This window comes from Thunnus maccoyii, chromosome 23 (genome assembly GCF_910596095.1).
Source record: "Thunnus maccoyii chromosome 23, fThuMac1.1, whole genome shotgun sequence".
Taxonomy (NCBI): Eukaryota; Metazoa; Chordata; class Actinopteri; order Scombriformes; family Scombridae; genus Thunnus; species Thunnus maccoyii.
Genome location: NC_056555.1, coordinates 11,736,149 through 11,752,444, shown reverse-complemented (window position 1 = coordinate 11,752,444; position 16,296 = coordinate 11,736,149). Strand labels below are relative to the sequence as shown.

Below are 16,296 nucleotides of genomic sequence, written 5' to 3'. Positions count from 1 at the left end.
GAAGACCAGGACAAATCCCCATTCTTTGACTAGAATGTAACAACAACCTCAGCAGGGCCCTCTTCTCATCACTGGATTGTTCCACATCAGTTGACTCTTGGTCTGGATCATATTCTGTGTTGTCTTCAACTTCTGACACTTCCTCCTCTAATTCATCTTCATTGTCAGTTTCCTGGCCTCTCTCCTCCACACCAGTGTCATGATCAAAGATATGGTCAAGAACCCCACATACAGTATATCTTTTGGTTATTGTGCTGCCACAGAATGAATGACGGAAGGTTTTGGTTACTATCCTGACTGACGGTGATTGACTCACTGTGATGCACCAAAAACACTCTGCAGTGTAGTTAACATCACTGGACAACTTAGATACTGGATATGCCTGTAACTATAAATGTATGATATCAACTACAAAGATCTTGTGATTCCTGTTCCCACTGGAGCAGAGGGAAACCCTGAAAACCCTCTGCATGTAAATGGGAATATTAGTGGAATATTAATTTTCATGAACCATGTCAACAGCTCAGTAGGAATATTGCCTCTTTCAGAATAGCCCAGAATTTTTTGTGCATGTAAATGAAGTCAATGTGGTGATTATTTGTGAGAATGCCAACAGGTGTGATTCCTGTGGGGGAAAGATTCTATCGGAGAAAGATTCCCGTGGGGGTTGCCATGGAAGCCAAGAAGGGGAGTGAGGTGTGTGTGTGTGTGTGTGTTCAAACACACATGCATGTGGGGGTTTAGGAGAGGGAGTGTGTCCATCTGATGAATGGGCATGGCCCAAGCTCAATTTTATACACTAATTGTAGTCTCACCTATTCATTTTTAATGACCAGTCATTTTTGACCAGGACCACCACAGCTGTACAAAAGTTAAATAAAACACCCAAAATGTAATGAAAATTATCAAAATTTATTTTTTGTGTTCAGATGCCCTGTGTGAGCAAAGTCATGGAACCTTATGACAATCAAAATTAATTAAATGAACTACATTTTTCATAGTATAAACTTGTAAAATGATCCAATTCGACCGGAAAACACAAAAGGAGCACCATAGCATCAAACTCTGCACATACGTCATCCTGCACGGTGAAGGTCAAACTTCCAGGTGAGGTAACAGTAAGCAAAACACATTTTTGAGTGGAGGGGGATATTAGACATGGTGACCTTCACCATAGTGAAGAGCAACCAAAAGTTAAAAAACACAAAGAATTCAGGTGTAGTCTGCAGTCTCTGTGAGGATGCTGTAGTTGCCACTTTTTGCCTCTGCACTGTAGACCACTGGAGGGGTATCTCCCTTCTGTCTCAGCTGGCACAGGATGATAATACAGAGTACTACTGACAACGTCTAGAGGAAAATGAAAGAGACAATTATATACTTTGCATTCGTGTTTTTGTTGTTTCAGCCAATAAATTGCTTTAAATTGAGCTGCAATTTTAGAAAGAGACTGTAGGTGGCGGAAAAGACAATGAAAATGAAGTGACAGATTGACATGTTACACTGAGTTGCAGAGATGATAGAAAGTATTGCTAAATAAAGAATAACAAGATAAATTATTTTAATGATTCTGACTTATAAAAACAGAAACACCTGTGAATTATTGTTAATAAGAGCTTCAAAGGCCAATTTTGTTTACAGCAGAATGTAGGCTTTGCATAAAGAATGACGGTCATGACCAATCAGTGAATATTGTGTGTGGAAAGAGCAGAAAAAGGAAGGATGAACAAAAAGCAAGTGTAAGTGAAGATACAGCATAGAAGATGGAGGCATGTAGGTGCACACAATAAAAATGGACATAGAGACAGAGAGCACATACCCAGATTAATATGAGTCCCCACTCTATGCCAATTACAAAATTTATGGCAGCCAAGGCCAACTGGATCAAGTATCGAAGGCATGGCTGAAACAGAAGAGGATCAATCACTGCAATTAATCATACAATGAACAGCTCATACTACATTAGTGTAATTAGGAACACATTTTCATACGTCATCTTCATGACAAAAACATAGTAAAAAAAAGTTCTTGCAGATGATTTCCAGAGGAAAAACAGGAAGAGAAAGCGGGGATATTGTAAATGCCCAGCCTTGTCTGTCGCAAGCATCCGCAAGACTGAATTCTTATGACATCTGGGGTTAAGTCATCACACCTTAATGTTAAATTATAACTGATTTAATAAATGTGTTAATATGGGTATGAAGAAGAGAACAACTTCGTGAAACCAGCTGCTGCTCTGGGTTGATAACTCACATACTTTATGTCTTACAGAAGACATCTGAGTTTAGAAGCGATGTAGGGAAGTTCTCAGACTGCTTCAGTAAGCAGGGAAGATCTGTGGTTGATCTCGCTGCTTGGTATAATAATATCTTTTAGACTATTGAAGGGATATTACTTGGGAAACATCTTGATTAAATAAAAAATATGACCCTTCTTTTTAATAGTAGGGTTTGCCCTATGCAGACATAGAGAAAAACAGCACTTTGTTGGACCTGTTGTTGTTTTTTTATAATCAGCTCAAATAAATTCAACAATTGCACTGCTGTCTTATGAACATGACAAGCAAAATCACTGAGTATGAAAGGCTGCAAGCTTTTGAGTTACAGTTTATACATCAACCTGTGAACCTGGGAATGAAAATTTTAAGATTTTTTTTTACCTCTTTATAAATCATGATGGGCTGGTCATGCTTCCGATGAGACAGACTGCTGTTCTTAGGAGCTTCCACCTACAATACACATAGACACAAATCATTAGTTCAATGACTAACAAATAGTAACAGGTGCTGCTCTACCTGGAGTGGAGTAGATGTCACAGTGATGGAGGTGTGGAGTTGGGATTTGAGCTATTTGGTTGAAATCACAAAGCGTCTGTTAATTCTGACTTTTTGTAAATCGAGAGTAGCTTTGATGCTCACACATGGATTTGTGGAGTCTTGGAGGCACAGGCAAGATTCTGAGATGTTGTAGCCCCAGTCCTGGTAGCCCTGATCCAGTCCACAACACTGCAACTGAGAAGGAACCCAGAAGAAATAATTAGAATATATCAAAACAAATTTCGACTTTGATTGCTGACTCTGTATTCTTCCTATTACTAATATATTCAGCCTCTTATCAACATGTGTGTCACAACACATATGTGTTGCCATCAATGGGTCACCAAAATTGCAAACATTTGTTGGTCAAATCTTGTCCTCAGAATACACTCATGCCTTTGTCATCTGCAGACTAAATTACTGCGATAACAATAGAATTTCAGTCTTTCCTTTGTTCAGCTGCGGGGCATTTTGTGACAACCAATGATGTCCTTCAAGCAGCTGAACAATGAGCCTTACGTGCTCACATTATCAGGGGAGCATGTGTTTTATCCTCCACATCTGGCAAACTTCTGTGAAGGGTTTTCTGCATCACAGGGAGCCAATTTAAGTAGTTTCATTTAGTTTAGTTTTTTATATGAGATTGTGCTCTACAAATGAACTTGAACACAGAACACACGAACACACACACACACACACACACATACACATGAAGTTACCTACTTCCATCTGTATATACTTGAGGTTTTCTATGTCATTCATAGTGGCATTACTCAGTGGCAGAAATCCCAGGTAATTCGCCTTCACTCTCTCAGCTATCTGAACAACAAAATGAAGAAATGTCTGATGACAACATATTAAAACATTTGCCAAGTAGCAATTTAAAAATGTTACTTTGTTGGAACAGAAGAAGGTGTTGGCATTGGTTAGGAGGTTGTCTATTAGACACTGGGAAGCTGCTTTCTTTATCTCAAAGACACATACAGACAAGCATGTTGATTTACTTGACCACAATAAAAACCTTTCCCAGAGTGATGTTTCTGTTCAGTTTGCTATCTTTGAATAGTTTGAGATTAAGAAGTTTATATATTGTGTGTGAGAAATATCACAGAAAAGACCAACACATTTCAAAGTCAACTTTGTGATACCTCTGGTCGTATAGTCAGTTGTTGCCTTTCAGAATTAAGCATGACCAGAGTGCACAGGATCATTCCAACTGTAAACTGAAACACACATACAGGCATGGGCAATCAGTTTTGGGGAAAAAAGACTAAGGATTACTAAAACTAATAATAATAATAATAAAATAATGTTTTTTTTTCTTTACAAACCACAATAAGCGCCCATTTCTTCTCTTTGCGGGCACCATACACACCAATGATGGGCAAGAGCAGGGTTATGATAAAAATAACATACATCACAATGAAACCTGGGAGCATCTTGTCTATCTGTGGAGAAAACAAACAAAAAAAGCCAAGTCAGCCAAATTACTCATTTGAGAACAACAATTACCACCATGTATGAGTATACTGTACATGTATGAGGCATCTTAAGAAAGGAAATCTTTTGCAAAATGAATATACTGTATGACATGGAATTATATCTTCCATTTTTTCCGTGATAATGCCTCATTGATTTCATTTGATCATTTCCATATAGATGGATGAGTTGAGAGGACAAACAGATAGGTCAGAGTTGGGTGATATAAGATCTATACCATGAGACAACAGTAATTTCAGAAATATGAGAGATTTTGCTATACTTTAATATCTGTGGTTGTATTAGATCATTGTGGACAGTTTAGCATATCAATTCGCAGGAATGCTTTGCAGCAGTATTGGATTCTTGAATGAGGAACCTTGATGTGTCCACCCAGTTATCACTTCCATGTGCTTATTTTATATATTTTCATCCAATGGATTCTCAATTGAATTTTCTCGAATTGCTTGTTTCACAATACATATTTCAATATTGTGATAAAAAAAATGATGATAGAAGATGTTTGTCAACTGCCAAGATAGATACACTGACTGACAGACAGACAGATAGATGTGTTACCTCTTCATGCTTGTGTAAATATCCGTGGTAAAACAGAGTCCTTGCCAATATCACGGTACTGACGATCTGCAACATCAGCAACACATTATGCATTATTCATTACTTTAAGGCCTTAAACTCTGTAACCTAAACATAAACTAGGGGGTAGCCCCACCACTGCTCATCAAAACATGGAATTGGAAAACTAATTTAAGGGGTTTACTGCAGTTAACTATTGATACAGGGAAAGTTTATGATAGACATCACTGCTTTACCTTGTTGAGAAATAAGTTATTTATTCTCCTGTACACTGTACTGACTATGTACTCCATTTGAGCTGTTACAGGTCTACCTCAGTGCCAGTGTTGCTATTAGTGAGGCATCACAAAGTCTTTTTCTACTGTAAGGGCTTCGGGCCAAATCATGAGGAGAACTGTGTTGCTCACACAGCATGTACATAAAGTCAGACTGAGCTAAACAGCAAGATGGCAACCATCTTAGAATAACAGGAACTGTTAAAAGTGACCACATGTTGCATAATCTAGCTCCCATCTACATTGTGCAATTGTGAGGAGGAAGAAGAAGAGGTTGGAATTTATTACTAGTTATAGGATTTTAAACACTCTACTTTTCTTGTTCTTGTTTAGTTTTAAAATTAAACTTTGAGTTGATATAAGAATCTTATTTAAATGTGTGCTGAAAATACTGTGAAATATTTTGGTTATTATAATTAGGACAAGTGTAATTGGGTTATTGGTAATTCATAATACTGAGCAGGAAACCACATACACATATGCCAACTTCCTGCTGCATCACACGATAATATCAAATGTTAGAGTTATTACAAAAAGGGACTTTTACTGCTTATGCATTATTATTAATAATCATTTTGTTTATCATGTTGTAGAGAGTTTTGTTTTGGTACCCTTTTCCTCTTGCTTTCCTCCACTGGCGGCTCACTTACCAACCCAAAACTGTATTTTTTTTACAGTAGGCTAACATCTGTGCTTATGTTTTTGGTATCTTGGGTTTCCTTCCAGGTTGAGTTCATTGTTACTCTTTCTGTCTTACGAAGCAGCAAAGGAAATCACTTACCGCCAGCAAACTCGCCACAATAATGTAACTCCATTTCACATAGATGTTCAATTTCCCCATTTTGTGTCGCTTGAACTCGCAGCAATAGGCTATATTTAAAGCTTTCTTACTTAAGTTCTTTTGAGAGAGATGATCCTGGTTTTAGAAAAAACTTCCCTTCTTCTTGCACTCAGCACCTTGATGATTATAAATGTGGGAAGGAGGACCCCTGCTTTTGCTGGTGAAAGGCCCTCCCATCTGAGAATATGGGCTGGGTGTGTGGGTTGATGAATGGATGTTTAGTGGGGATGGAGGGGGGTTAGGGTTAAATCAACTTGCCACTTTAATTTTCCAAGTTGTCTTTTTGAATATGAGCAGAATGCAGCAAATAAACAGAGCACAGATGGGAAGCTTGCTGCTGAAAACTAAGCAGTCTTAGGTTTATACACTGTGACTGACACCTCTTTCTAAGTCTAAAATTACATCATTCATTTTCAGTGAAACTCTTGTTCCTGTTTAGAGTGTGAATATGAGTCAAACTATAACTTCCTATAGTAAACTACATTTTACTATAGTAAAGTGTTACTGCCACAGCTGCCACAGCCTGCGTTCTGTCTATTGACATGTAAAGTTTACACAAAGTATCTGATTGTGCCAGTGACATAGGCTTGGGTGGTTGCTCCATGTTGTCAAATTACATCAGATACGATCCTATCTAAGTTTAGTTCAGCTAGCTAAGTTAACTGCTGAAACAGACTTAAACAATGTAACACACATCATTGAAACAATTTCATTGGTTGCAGTGTACCCTGTACGCATTTGATTTGTCACACAAATCAAATGCGTCTCCATCTATATGGAATGGCCCCATGGACCCCTTACCTCCAGCGCCTTTGCTCTCAGTCACAGGTGTGTTAAAGATACCCTCCAGACATGTTTTTAGTAAAACAATACCCTGCATTGAATAATAATTTGTGTCTGATGTGTTTATTCTGCAAAAAAATACCTTGTTAAAAATTCTTAAAATTACATCTACTCCTCTCTCTCATTGAACAGTCCAGAATCTGTGACTATGCACGTATTGTTCATTTGGAAAGTTTAACTGCTGGATGCATGATGTCCCCTACTTCACTGGCAGGAGCTCAGAGCTCAGAGCTCAGAGCTCAGAGAAACCTTCCCCTTTCAGCAGATGCAATTATGTAAAAACAGCCTTCATGTGTCACATATATCATTCTGCACAGTGAAGCTCAAACATCCAACTAAAGGAAAAGGAGGAAACTGAGACTGATAGGAGCGCTGATAATAAAGAAGACTGAGCTTAATTTGAGCTCAGAGGAAGTAGAAATATGAAGGAGGAACATCAAATTCTTAGATTGCGTGTGTTTTTAAAGCACTTTTTGTCTGTTGTCGTCTTGAAAGAACAAAGGAACTAGTGAGGGGCCAAAAACCTTTACTGGAGATGCTAAGACGAATTCTGTTTTTGTTGAGATAAATATTCGGTGGTTTTTATTCTCATGGAGCAACATCTTCAGGATATGTGGGAATACTTCAAGAAATATTAATGAAGGATAAAAAAATGAATGTAGGAATGTAGCGTCATGAGAGAAAGTTGTTGAATGGCTTAGATTATCCTTGCACAGACCTATAATGGAATATAATTACAAAATAAATAACTTCTAGTCTCAATCATAATATCTCTGGTTGGTTAAAACAGATATATGAAATGTATCATATCACTATGTAATTAAAAGTATCTGCAAAAGCTGTAAGTGGTTCTTGCATTGAATTATAAATGTGCCTGTAATATTCAAGTTTATATTTGCAGGCATTAGTTTAAGGTGATGATAACATTTAATGTCCAATAAGGTTCCTGGCAAGTTGATGACATTGTTTCTTGGCTTCAAACCATCACAAACGAGAACACTGACCTGCCGGCACTGGGATATGTTACACTGACAGTGAACACTTTGTCTACATGTGTGAATGTTATGTATAAAGTCATGAATACATTAATAAGTGATGTAACCATAACTGTGAAAAGGCTAAAAGTGATTATGAGAAAAAAAACACTTGACCTTTTTGATATTCAATGCATTCCCTCTACTTTTCTATATACCCCATGTTCCCATTAATAATCAACCAGTGAAAAGTCAGGTTTCCACATAATTGGTATGATTGTAAATCCCTCTCCTCCTCCTATTTCTGCACTGTCAAATGATGTTTTGGTCAAAAATTCTATCTGCACACTTAAAGTCTTTATAGTAGATGCAAAAGGAGAGTGATAATGGTGTAGGAAAACAGTTGCAATACACCACACTTTATAAACTGAGATATTGGCTGTCATAACCACACCACCACAGTCACTCATGATAGTAAGTGATCTCCAGACAAACTGTTTATTAGTCCAACTAACAAATCACAATTTGTATGTTTTGTTCAGTCATTCTGATCTTTGTATTTCTGAGAAAATCTTGGGGATAAGCATTTTTTGTCACCTTTGTCACCTTTTTAAGAATGAAGGGTCCTTTTTAGTCTGCTCATTGACTTTTCTGTGATGCAATGATCTGGGCCCTTTACCCTGCCCCCTCTGGGAAGAAGGGCTTACCAAATAAAAGCTTTACCAATAGTCTGACTCAAACCTTATGTGAACACTCAGCAACCACAGGTTCCTCAAAGCAACTATGTAAGACCCTGAAAATAAAAGTTATTGATGTCCACAATGCAGAAGAATGCCACAAAAAGATAGCAAAGTGTTGTCAGTCAGCAGTTTCCACTGTGTGAAATGTAATTAAGAGATGGCAGTTTAGGGAACTGTGGAGGTTAAGATGAGATCTGGAAGATCAAGAAAACTCTCGGAGAGAACTGCTTGTATGCTGGTCAGGAAGGCAAATCAAAACCCCCATTTAACTGCAAAAAATCTGCAGGGAGATGTTGCAGACAGGAGTGGTGGTGCACTGTTCCACTGTGCAACAATGTTTGCACAAACAAGACCTTCATGGAAGAGTCAGTAGAAGATAACTTTACGTGTGTCCTCATCATAAAATCAAACATCTGAAGTATGCAAAGAAACATCTACAGAAGCCTGATGTTTTTTGGAAAGAAGTGCTGTGGACTGATAATATTAAAATAGAACTCTTTGGCCACAATCAGAGGTTTTTAGAGAAAAAAAGGAGTAGCATTTCATGAAAACATCTTGCCTTCACCACGGGTGAAGGGAAGAATGAATTCAATTAAATACCAACAAATTCTGGAAGCAGACATCCCGCTGTCTGTAAAAAAGCTGAAGCTGAAAAGAGGATGGCTTCTACAACAGGATAATGAAACCTAACTAGGAACATAACTAGGAATCCACCATGGACTAGCTCAAGAGACACAAGCTGAGGGTTTTGGAATGGCCCCCACAGTCCCCTGACTTAAACATAACTGAAAATCTGTGGGTAGATCTTAAAAGAGCTGTGCATGCAAGACAGCCCAAGAATATTGCAGTGCTGGAAGTCTTTTGCAAGGAAGAATTGGAGAAAATCCCAAATACAAGAACTGAACTGGCTACAAAAAGCGTTTGCCAGCTGTGATACCTGCCAGAGGGGGTGTTACTGACTATGTAGGGTGCCCAAACTTTTGCAAATGCTACAATGATGTTTTTTAATTTACGGCATAAAAAGTAACTATGCATTATTGTTTGCTGAAAATAATATGTTTTTTCCCCATATCCTAGAGACACTGTTTACATCTTTTCAATTAAAAAAATCACCAAAATATGTTATTTGTCAAGAGGTGGCCAAACTTTTGCTTATAACTGTACATGATTTAAGAGTGGGCTTACATGTAGCCAAGATAATCCTTTATGTACAGATGCTTCGTTGTAGCAGACAGCAGTGTGGTGATATACAAGGATATGACTCAACATGATTCAACACCATCACATCCTGTTAAATACTGATAAAGTATTTATGGAAATTTCTCAAGCTGTTTCTAGAGAAAGATGAGCTGTGGTGCATCATGTCTCACCATGTGTCTCTTTTGCCTCAAGTTACCCATTCTACAAATATCAAGACACATTCAAATTCTTTAAAACAACTGTCCTTTTGAAATGAAGGACACGTTTGTACAAATAATAGTGGATAAGGAATGGGATCTGGTTAATTTCTGATATGTTTCATGATATTTTCTCTCAATAACAGCCTTCTGTGAGTAAAGCCATTTTGTGTGTTAACAATTGATAACATAATAATTATAATAAACATTTGTTGTTGTTGTTTCGTTTAAATAAAGTTGTTTTTTTGTCTTTTTTGCTGGAAAGATTTTCCAGCAAAAAATGAATGAATGAGTATGAATGAAGAGTTCTTCTTCTTCCTCTTTTTCTTCTTGTTATTATTGTGACGTTATTGTTATTTCTTTATGAGTTTATCCAATTTTTAACCACTGTGGACAGTATTAACCTGTTGACACACTGACATTGAATGTGAATAAATTAAAACGAATGTGATATCAGGCTATGCAACTTCAGTAAAACTTGAACTGAATTCTGCTGTTAGCTGTAAGAATATCCTGTACTGTACTGTACTGTACTGTATTAGGGTTTAAGGCTTTCAAGGGACCCGAAGAAGAAGAAAACGCTCGTCGTCCCCTTTAAGAAAACTCACTCAGGTGGGTTACGTCACGTGACGCGGAAGTAAACTGAATTGTTTCAGCGTGGTTGTTTTTAAATGCTACAGGCGGGTTCATCACGAAAACAAGCAGTTACGTTGTCATTATTCATTCACAACTACTGTATATTCGCTTTTACAGAGAGAAATGCGCTTTACTTTTCTGCACAGCTCTCTGCGTCGCCAACTCGAGGTAGTTAACGTGTAGGACGCTGTTGTTATTGTGCGGGCTATCTTTACATGTAATACCTATTCTGCAGCAGAAATAAGCATTTGTCATCTTCCTAATCCTCCTAACGTTACGTTTGTCCTTAGTAACATTTGATTTGTGTCCATTTCCGCAACAGGACTAAGTGTGTGGATGAAGTGACCATGAAGCAGGACAGTGATGCTGTGAACGTCCCTGCATGCTTCATATCCAGCCATGAAGGCTTTCTTGGAAGCATCAAGAACTTTATCAGAGACTTTGTGGTGACTGAAATAGACATAAATGGACAGCAAGTCAATACACCAGCAGCAACACACGCTCCTCAGACACCACACTGTGCATTTCCAGAAAAGACCAGTGAAACCAGCACAGAATGGAAGCAGCACTATGATTTCCAGGTCATACAGGATACTGATGGCTCAGCTGATTGTAGGGTGGATGTCACCATACCTAGCCCAGGCAGTTTTGACCTGAGCATGATTTTAGGCCAGTCAGTCAGTGAGGAGCTTGAGCAGTTTGTGGTGAGTCTCAGAGATGAGAAGGAAGAAGATGAAAAGCCGGCCAACAAGGAGCTATCTCTGGGATACTTTGCCGACAAACACCAGAGAGCTAATGTCCACCGTGCTGTCAGACACCGCTTCCCCTTCCTCATGACCGTCACCATACAACCTGAGATCAGGGTGAGAGAAGACCCCGATTACAGAGAGCTCTCCCAGCTGGTTACAGAGGAGGAAGCGGAGGACTTCTTCAGGTTCATAGATGCCAAAGTGCGAGACTCATCATACACATTTCAACCTGATGATAATAAGGAGCACAGGACTGCTGTCCACCACTTCCTGAGCCGACGGTTTGGCAAACTGGTGGAGACAAAAAGCTTCAACGAGCAGGAGAGGACAGCCATCTCGGTTAGACTGAGGGAGAGAGGCAGGCCAAAGAAGAGGACAGCGGAGGACCGTAAGGAAGAGGAAGTTTACACCGGTATGGTTATAATCATATCAGAAAAATCACTGTATCTGCCAATTTGTTCTGTCTCTGATCATTTCTGCTGGCACTTCTGATATGCATAAATCTGGAAAAATGGAAAAGCTACTTTCTGTAAACACAGGAGAACACATTTACTGTTCATTTAGGCCCTCAGTCAGTTGACTCTCATAGGATGACTCAGCATAAATCATCAAACAAAGTCACACACCAACTGATTAGGTATAGGAAGTTATTTGTTGAAATAATGTAGGAAGTAAGGGTTTTTATAAAGAAAAACATTATTGTGCCACACGTGTCCTCCCTTTTAGCGTTCACTCTGCGTAAGGAGAACCTGGAGACTCTGGAGGCCATCAGCTACATGGCAGCAGCGCTCGGCGTCCTACCATCAGATTTCACCTACGCTGGGATCAAGGATAAGAGAGCCATCACCTACCAGTCCATGGTGGTTAAGAAGGTCTCACCTCAACGGTAGTGCTGGGTTTCTTTCATGGGTCTGGTTTGGGAATTATATACTGAAATTCACAGTTTATGTTTCTTTTAAAGCCATTTTATATCTGTTCCAACACATTCATTTAATGTCTCTTTTCATTAGGTTGAAAGAGAAGACAGCAGAGTTCGAGAAGAGAGGGATGTGTGTCTCTCAGGTCCGCTCTGTCAGCGAGCCTCTGAGGCTTGGACGACTGCAGGGGAACCACTTTGACCTGGTGGTCCGCCACCTGAGGCCACACGGGGCCGGTGACACACACCCCTCTGGTGCAGACACACACACTCGCCTGGTAGGGCTGGTAAAGGAAGCAGTGGAGAATGTCAAGGTACTACTCATTTTTATTTCTTTGTAGTTTGGGACAAGACACATTACCTCCTCTATTTTTCTTGTTACTATAATACAAATGAGAATTCTTTACATAGAAACCACCATAAAGGATCTCCTTTTTTAAGTCCTGCCTATCCCTATATGTACTGCATTTATTTGGCCCCATCCTAAAATAAAAATAAATTCTAATAAATTTATAAAAGGGATATTACATATGAGGCTGAAATCTGTTATTTCCTTTACAATTCTTCTCTTGAAGGTTGTGATGAGGCCAGTGGTACAGCCTTAACAACTTGAGGATCAGAACAAGGCACCATTTATATCACATCATTATATTAGCGTAATGAGAATAATTTTAAAGGATGTGATATTTTATATTTTTCTTATTTCATGAAAAGACCACAACCATCAATGAATTGATCCCACTAACAAGTATTGCCTATGTAGCCAAAGCCTGACACAACTCATTTTTCTGTAACATAGCCCTCCATTGTTGTCCAAAAGTTATTAAAAGCACATAAATGAGCCACACAGCTGCACAGGGAGACATGTTTCTTCATAATGATGTAGCTTATTTTGAGTAAATCCCACATACACTGTCCTACTGCCAGAAATACTCACCTGAGCACCAAATGTATATTAATGCACAACTGAAAATAGTCCCCAACAAATGCACCATTTCCTCTTTTTTGAGTAATATTTGCTAAAAACTACAGTGCCCAGCTGTTTGAGGACTTCGTTGAGCCTTGTTTAAAACTTGAATTATATGTATATATCTTCAGTAGAAGCACATTGCTGGTTTTGGTCTTTTCATGTAATTTGTTGACAGTAAGGAAAATATAAAACACCACCAGCCTCATCTTTAAAATAGTAGATACCTGTTGTTTCTGTCTCACTTTTAATGTTCAAAGTAGCTACAATACCAGTAGACAGCCACTGCTACGTTCACCTTCGTTGTTCTTCTTTTCAGGCCAGAGGTTTCGTCAACTACTATGGGCCTCAGAGGTTTGGGAGCGGGCAGAGTGTTCAGTCTGACCAAGTAGGGCTGGCTCTACTCAAAGAAGACATGGTAAGTTCTGCAGACCATTTGCATTTCAAAGTTGGCATCGCTCACTGCATTGTTCCTGAAAATCCAGAGGGAACACTATCAGGCTGTACAGTACTGTGTTGTGATGTATGTTCTTCTTCGTGGGTCAGGTGAATGCTGTGCGTCTGTTCTTCACTCCAGAAGATGGCGATGATCCTCAGAGCCAGGCGAAGAGACATTTCCTTCAAACAGGTCAGAGCTGGGTCAACATGGACAGTCTCAGCTTCATTTTTTCTGAAAGAGATAAAAGATGATGTGAAAGTTGCCTCCCATGAACTTTTTTGTCTGGAACTGGAGGAACTATGTGTTTCTTCCTGTTGTTCTGCCTTGCTGCTAATACTCAGTTCCTCTATTTGATTCAAAGAAACTGCTGAAATCCAAAGATTTTTGTTGAAAACCCCATTGTTTTGCAGAACAACAAATAGCAATTTTATTGACGTAAGAATTCACATAACATAAGAGTTTTAATCTCTCTTTCACTCTTTATTGTCTTTCCTGCTTCTCCATAACAGATAATGCTAAGGAGTCTTTGGCATTGATGCCCTTGTCCAAAGCGAGGGAGCGGCTGATGCTGCGGGCCCTGAACCGCTACGGTACTGGTCCAGATGGTTGTGCCCAAGCCTGGCTCAGCCTGCCCCATAGCATGAGAGTCTTCTACCCACATGCCTACTGCAGCAGGTCAGCAGCAGGAATATACCAGACATGGCTCTCTTTTGTTTGCTGACACAGCTGGGAGATAAAGACTTTGATCAGATTGTTCCAGTTTTGGGGTTTAACCCAGCATCACTTGCTTTCATCCTTTCAATTCATAAATAAATCCTGCCTTGAGTTTGTGATTTTCTTTCTTTTTCTTAAGGATTAGATGTAATCATGAAAAACTATCATTAAATATGTCATAATCAATTGAATTCATTTCATTTTAAAAATGAAAGCTAGCTGCCAACTTTTGATCCATCTGCTTGCGGTTGACAGAGTGTGGAACGAGGCGGTGGCACACAGGTTGGCTACTCTGGGCCACAGTGCCAGGCAAGGAGACCTGGTGTGGATCCAGTCAGGGCAAAACAAACTGGAGGACAGCGAGGAATCCAGCGCTCAGGTAAAATAGAATAGAAAATAGAAAAAAACAAGCAGCTGAACTCATATTTCAGGGGAGTTGAAACAAGATTATTGATACAAACTGTCAATCAACTATCTTTCAGCCATCAACGATTAAAGGAACAGTTTAACACTTACTTATACTCTAACACAGTATTTAGTATAGTTTCATATTGGGCGTTTTAGCTGCTGTTAACCAGAGGAAGCATCCTATCAGTGTTGCTGATCTTTCCTTTCTTTGCTTTTCCAGATACATGTGGTGACAGACCAAGAGGAACAAGAGGGAGTCTACTCTCTGGGACAAGTATGGAGCTTAGACAAATACATGTGCAAAAATGCTACTATTTTCTCTGTTACTACTGTTGCTACTGAGTGTTTATTATTTCATCATCAGGTATTACTACCGATGCCAGGAAACACAGTGAAGTATCCAGAAAATGCCATGGGGACTTGGTACCAGGAAAGACTGGCCAGAGACGGACTGGAGAACTGTCGCTTCAGAGTCAGCAGCCTCAAATTGAACCTGCCAGGCTGCTACCGCCCCCTGCTGGCCTTTCTACACAACCTCAGCTACCAGCTACAGAGAGCGGCTGCCGGTGGGGAGGGAGGGGGAGAGATGACAGGAAACAGCAGTAGAAAAAGTGACAACCACCTGAATGTCACAGCAGTAGAAGGAAAGCAGGACTCAGACTTGCTCACACTCACCTTAAACTTCGACCTGGACACCTCCTGCTATGCCACTATCTGCCTCAGAGAGATTATGAAGTGTGATCCCTAGAGGTCAGATGTCATGTTCCCAGTTGTGTTAGTATACACTTCAAAAAAAAAAGAAAAGAGAATCTCTTCTCTTTTTCAAAGAGACAGCTTTTTGTAATCTACCGACACTGTTTTGTACCTCAGTTGACCCCATGGTGGTTGTGATTTAGTGTCAGTAGCATTTGTCGTTAAAGTACTGAGCACAAGACTCATCCTGCATGGAGAAAACATACAGTCTAGTTGATATAACTCATAATAAAAAGACGGCACTACAAAATGTGAACAAGTCTTAATGAGATAGCACTTGAAGCTGCTTGGATTTGGTTAAAACTCCTGAGTAAGAAACATTTCATTTTAGCTTTGTGTTACATTGTGGCCAATAAGTTACATCGCCATTGTTTACTTCCAAGTGTGCAAAGTTTGTATTTGTGTTTTGTGCCATTAATTAAACTTTTAGAATGTAAGGAATCAATGTACTATGTTTTTTCTTTTTCTGTCTTTTTAATTAACTTTCTATACTTTTAGTTTTCCCACTCAAAACAGTAGTTTGAACTCCATCCCCCTGAAATGATGTAGATTTCATCAATGTTCTCTGCTTTTTAAAAAGGAACTTCATAATTGATACTAAGACTCAGCATTTCCGCAAAGTTCCTGAATAGTCCAGCAACATTCAGATTTTTTTCAAATAAAAAAGGGAAAAGAACGAAAAAACCCATACATTTAGTTATCTAGTAATACTACTAATAATATGTATGTATTGTCACATAAAAAATACAAATCCTT

At 39.1% G+C, this 16,296-nt stretch overlaps 2 protein-coding genes across 4 annotated transcripts; one reads left to right on the top strand and one right to left on the bottom strand.

The window, feature by feature from the left end:
• Positions 1 to 891: 891 nt before the first annotated feature.
• Positions 892 to 6,137, bottom strand: LOC121890912 (tetraspanin-8-like). 2 transcript variants are annotated; one of them, XM_042403543.1, is made up of 9 exons: positions 5,945 to 6,137; positions 4,871 to 4,936; positions 4,144 to 4,260; positions 3,961 to 4,035; positions 3,536 to 3,631; positions 2,915 to 3,007; positions 2,657 to 2,725; positions 1,817 to 1,900; positions 892 to 1,347 (listed from the first exon to the last, which is right to left on the bottom strand). In XM_042403543.1, the coding sequence occupies exons 1-9, from the start codon at positions 6,002 to 6,004 to the stop codon at positions 1,213 to 1,215; spliced, it is 795 nt and encodes a 264-aa protein (XP_042259477.1). In that variant the 5' UTR covers positions 6,005 to 6,137; the 3' UTR covers positions 892 to 1,212. The 2 variants fall into 2 exon arrangements, with proteins under 2 accessions (XP_042259477.1, XP_042259478.1); XM_042403544.1 differs by having other exon boundaries at positions 6,055 to 6,106.
• A 4,424-nt stretch (positions 6,138 to 10,561) lies between these two features.
• On the top strand, positions 10,562 to 15,985 carry pus7l (pseudouridine synthase 7 like). 2 transcript variants are annotated; one of them, XM_042403322.1, is made up of 10 exons: positions 10,562 to 10,662; positions 10,917 to 11,755; positions 12,070 to 12,229; positions 12,354 to 12,573; positions 13,546 to 13,644; positions 13,773 to 13,854; positions 14,175 to 14,340; positions 14,635 to 14,758; positions 15,008 to 15,061; positions 15,152 to 15,985. In XM_042403322.1, the coding sequence occupies exons 2-10, from the start codon at positions 10,942 to 10,944 to the stop codon at positions 15,533 to 15,535; spliced, it is 2,103 nt and encodes a 700-aa protein (XP_042259256.1). In that variant the 5' UTR covers positions 10,562 to 10,662; positions 10,917 to 10,941; the 3' UTR covers positions 15,536 to 15,985. The 2 variants fall into 2 exon arrangements, with proteins under 2 accessions (XP_042259256.1, XP_042259255.1); XM_042403321.1 differs by having other exon boundaries at positions 10,569 to 10,762.
• Positions 15,986 to 16,296: the final 311 nt, after the last annotated feature.

Bases quoted from the DNA above. Each gene is read 5' to 3' on its own strand.
- LOC121890912 (XM_042403543.1), bottom strand. From the start codon at position 6,004: ATGGGGAAATTGAACATCTATGTGAAATGGAGTTACATTATTGTGGCG. The intron at 4,937-5,944 runs GTAAGTGATTTC...CTGATGTTGCAG, and splicing joins TTGTGGCGAGTTTGCTGGCG to ATCGTCAGTACCGTGATATT. The intron at 4,261-4,870 runs GTAACACATCTA...TTTTCTCCACAG, and splicing joins ATTTACACAAGCATGAAGAG to ATAGACAAGATGCTCCCAGG.
- pus7l (XM_042403322.1), top strand. From the start codon at position 10,942: ATGAAGCAGGACAGTGATGCTGTGAACGTCCCTGCATGCTTCATATCC. The intron at 12,230-12,353 runs GTAGTGCTGGGT...TCTTTTCATTAG, and splicing joins AAGAAGGTCTCACCTCAACG to GTTGAAAGAGAAGACAGCAG. The intron at 15,062-15,151 runs GTATGGAGCTTA...TTTCATCATCAG, and splicing joins GAGTCTACTCTCTGGGACAA to GTATTACTACCGATGCCAGG.